Genomic DNA, 4,362 nt, shown 5'->3' with positions numbered 1-4,362 from the left:
TTCAAAATAAATTAATAATAATAGTAGTAATGAAGTAGAGCTAATCATCTGACTTCTGATCACAGTGCTCCTGTTGGTGTGTAGAGCTGTGAATTTTAGTTTGGCTGGGGAACTTTCTCCTCTTAGCTCTGCTGGACCAATAAGCAGCATTAATCTCAAAGCTTAACTTAAAAAGTAATCACAACTCACTTTAAAATGATCTCCGTCTCCAAAATCTGTAAGTATCATTTCTATAGAGGATGAAGTCACTTTCCCAAGGGTATATCTCTATTCCTCGTAGGATTTCTTATGTAAGGAGGAAAAAAAAAAAAAAAAAAACCTACTTTTCGAGAGATGCCATACCGTGATTAAAACCATAATCAGGTACTTTTTCAGCTATCCCGCCTGTCCTGTTCAGTTAGGAATTCGAGACAAAGCACGACTTTTGAAAACAGCTGAGATTCCAGGCTGAAAGCAACCGTATTTTATGACCCTGGCAGCAGAGAGTTTATAGCACTCGCCATAAAACGCAACCTCCTCCCCACATCCTCCCTGCTAAAGCATCGCCCGCCCTCCAATAAAGGCAGCCGGGGAGGCACCACCTTCAGCCCTCTCCTTAGGAGACACGGAGGCTGCGGCGCTGCTCTCCTGGCTCCCCTCCTACCTGGGCGAGGGAGGTTAGGCTGACGCCTTCTAGAGACAAATCTTGTTAAACTTTCAAGGGAGGGCACCGGGAGGGAAAGGAGAAAGACAGGAGGAGAGAGAGAAACAAATGGGGCTTTTTCTAATCTGTGCTGATCAAGGAGAACCTGTAGGGGTCCTTAAGGAGGTTTCAAGGCGTTCCGAGTGATTGGAAAGTAATCACCATGTCAGCTTCACCTTTCTCATGCAAAGTGGATGTCGTATGCGAGGCGGACCCTGCGCAGGTTTTGATTTTTTTTTATTCTACTTCATCCTCGGCCTCAGCCGCCCCCTGAGCAGCCGGGCTGCTCCAGCCGGGCCGTCGCCGCCGATGCGGGGGGAGCGGAGCGGAGCGGGGCGCCCCCAGGCAGGCGCGGAGCCGGCCCCTCGCAGAGCCAGCCCCGGGCACCTTTCTGAGCCCCCCCCCTTCGATGGTTTAGAGATTTCCTCCTCCTTTACTCCACGCTCGGACAAGCCCATTCCCACCTCTCGGCGAGAAAGTGCGGAGCTGGGAGAGGCAAAGCCCCGAGGGACCCGCCCGAGACAGGGGCGCTGAGCGGCGCTGAGTGCTCGGACCAGGACGAGGAAGAGGAGGAGGAAGGGCGGTGGAAAAACGGACCGCAAAAGTGGAAGCCCGGGGACAAGAAAGTTGCTGGGCTCCCCGCAGTAAGTTTGGCGCAGCTGAGGACTGGGGGCGCTGCTCCCCGTGCCGCCCGCTCGCGGCGTTCCCCGGCCGCCCCCCTGCGCTGCCGCCGGGGCTGGGGTCGGGGCCGGGGCCGGGCGGTGCTCGCGGCCCCCGGCCCGGGCTATGCTGAGCTCCGCGCCGCCGTGCCCCACCGCCCGGCTCCCTCGCGAAGGCCGGGGGCCGTCCCAGGCCGGGCAGCAGCCGGGGGGCCGCTGAAGTGGCTGCCGCCCCCCCTGGTCCCCCGCCCGGCCGCCCCAGCGCCAGGCGCCCCCCGGAGGGAGCCGCGCTCCGGCCGCCCCAGCGGCAGCATGGGGCTGGGGGCCCGGAGCCTGGTGCGGGCCGTGTTGGTGCTGTGCTGCCTGAGCGGCTCCTGCGCCGGGATAAGCTCTATCGACATTGACCGGCCCGGTGACGGGAGGTGCCAGCCCATAGAAATCCCCATGTGCAAGGATATAGGGTACAACATGACGAGGATGCCGAACCTGATGGGACACGAGAACCAGAGGGAAGCTGCCATCCAGCTGCACGAGTTTGCCCCCTTGGTGGAGTACGGCTGCCACAGCCATCTGAAGTTTTTCCTCTGCTCCCTCTATGCCCCTATGTGCACGGAGCAAGTTTCTACACCGATCCCAGCCTGCAGGGTCATGTGCGAGCAGGCGAGGTTGAAATGCTCTCCCATTATGGAGCAGTTCAATTTTAAGTGGCCGGACTCCTTAGACTGCAGCAAACTGCCCAACAAGAATGATCCCAATTATCTGTGCATGGAAGCTCCCAACAACGGGTCGGACGAGCCACCCAGAGGATCCAGCATGCTGCCACCCATGTTCCGGCCACAGCGGCCCAGCGGTGGCCACGACCTGCAGCAGCACAAGGACAGCCTGAGCAGAACCTCCTGTGAAAACCCCGGCAAGTTCCACCATGTGGAAAAGAGTGCTTCCTGTGCGCCGCTCTGCACCCCAGGGGTTGATGTTTACTGGAGCAGGGATGACAAGCAGTTTGCTGTCATTTGGATTGCCATCTGGTCCATTCTGTGCTTCTTCTCCAGTGCTTTTACTGTACTCACATTTCTGATAGATCCACAGCGTTTCAAGTACCCCGAGAGGCCCATTATCTTCCTGTCTATGTGCTACTGTGTCTACTCAGTGGGGTACATCATTCGCCTCTTTTCAGGTGCTGAAAGCATCGCCTGTGATAGGGACAGCGGCCAGCTCTATGTCATCCAGGAAGGACTGGAGAGCACTGGCTGCACCATTGTGTTCCTGGTTCTGTATTACTTTGGTATGGCGAGCTCCTTGTGGTGGGTAATCTTGACTTTAACTTGGTTTCTGGCGGCTGGGAAAAAATGGGGGCACGAAGCAATTGAAGCAAACAGTAGCTACTTTCATTTGGCGGCCTGGGCCATTCCTGCTGTGAAGACCATAATGATCCTGGTTATGAGAAGGGTGGCTGGAGATGAGCTGACAGGGTTGTGCTACGTTGGAAGCATGGATGTGAATGCCTTGACTGGGTTTGTACTCATTCCTTTGGCTTGTTATCTAATCATTGGCACTTCTTTTATTCTTTCTGGGTTTGTGGCCCTTTTTCATATCAGGAGAGTGATGAAAACAGGTGGAGAAAACACTGACAAGTTGGAGAAGCTGATGGTCAGGATTGGTGTCTTCTCAGTCTTGTATACAGTGCCCGCAACTTGCGTGATAGCTTGCTATTTTTATGAAAGACTTAATATGGATTATTGGAAAATTGTGGCAACTCAACAGAAATGCAAGATGAACAATCAGACTAAAAACTTGGACTGCACGATGAATAATTCTATTCCAGCAGTAGAAATTTTCATGGTCAAAATTTTTATGTTATTAGTTGTGGGCATTACTAGTGGTATGTGGATCTGGACTTCCAAGACTCTTCAGTCCTGGCAAAACGTTTGTAGTCGAAGATTAAAGAAGAGAAGTAGGAGAAAACCTGCAAGTGTTATTACAAGTAGTGGAATCTACAAAAAAACTCAACATCCACAGAAAACTCATCTTGCAAAATATGAATCAACGTTACAACCACCCACTTGTGTGTGAATAGTTTTTAGACAAGACTATATCTCACCTTACAGACTTACCACAGTAGCAGCCAGAAATTAAAAAATAAATGGTGCTTTTTTTTTTTTTTTTTTTTTTTTTGTCAGAGGATAGTTTAATATCTCAAGGCAAAAAATGTCTCATGCTGAATTCAGGACCTCGTGAAATACTGAAGGTAAATGTACTTATAGAAAGGTTTTCAGTGAAAGAAATATTGTGAATTAAAGCAGGCTCTTCTGTTATTAATTGTAGTTAAGTACTTCATCCACCTCTCAGATGTTTAAAAGAAAAAAAGCACAACAACAAAACAAACAAACAAAGCGCCCAGTTTAACTTTTTTTTGTGCGTGTAGCTGAGCTGGATTTCTGAGTAATAAGGTATGGTGAAGTCTTATGGAGCAAAGATTTTCTTTGAAAAGTCCCCTAATGTCCCCGAGAGGCCTATCCTCAGAAAGCAGGCGATCTCTGAAAGCAACTTCTGCGCTAACTTTGAGAGAGGGAGAGAGAGAGAAATCCTTTACAACTCATCTCAGCTTAGTAGGTTTGCAGTGCCTAAAAATAGGTTCAATCTATAATGCTCACCAATATTCTTTCACTAAAAGAGAAACTTCCTACACCAGACACAAACTTTATGAATAAGAATAATGTGCAATACATTTTTTTTTCTTACCATGACATAAAAAGAGAAACAAGTATTTTGCTGTACATAAAGACAACAAAAGAAATCTCCTAACAAAAGAACTAAGAGGTCTAGTCCTCAGAAACCCTTTAGTGTTACATTTTGTGGCTTTTTAATGGAAATCAAGCCAATGTTATACACGTTTGGACTGATTTGTGCAAAAAAAAAGGGGGGTGGGGGGAGGTCAATTCAAAGAGACCCAAAGGGCTTATTGACTCTTTCTATTTTTAAACAAATTCTCACTATGAATAGATCAAGAAGCACTAGATTCTG

At 49.6% G+C, this 4,362-nt stretch overlaps 1 protein-coding gene across 1 annotated transcript; it reads left to right on the top strand.

Moving 5' to 3' along the window:
* The first annotated feature begins 265 nt into the window (after window positions 1-265).
* FZD10 (frizzled class receptor 10) lies at window positions 266-4,145 on the top strand. Its single transcript, XM_082774109.1, has one exon. It carries the CDS (start codon window positions 1,654-1,656, stop codon window positions 3,409-3,411), a length of 1,758 nt encoding a protein of 585 aa, XP_082630235.1. The 5' UTR covers window positions 266-1,653; the 3' UTR covers window positions 3,412-4,145.
* Window positions 4,146-4,362: the final 217 nt, after the last annotated feature.

This window comes from Aythya marila, assembly GCF_965140915.1.
Source record: "Aythya marila genome assembly, chromosome: 17".
NCBI classification, from domain to species: Eukaryota; Metazoa; Chordata; class Aves; order Anseriformes; family Anatidae; genus Aythya; species Aythya marila.
The sequence above is the reverse complement of the archived record's forward strand: the minus strand, read 5'-3'. Positions and strand labels throughout refer to the sequence as shown.

Excerpts from the sequence above, each read along its gene's own strand:
- FZD10 (XM_082774109.1), top strand. The coding sequence starts at position 1,654 with ATGGGGCTGGGGGCCCGGAGCCTGGTGCGGGCCGTGTTGGTGCTGTGC.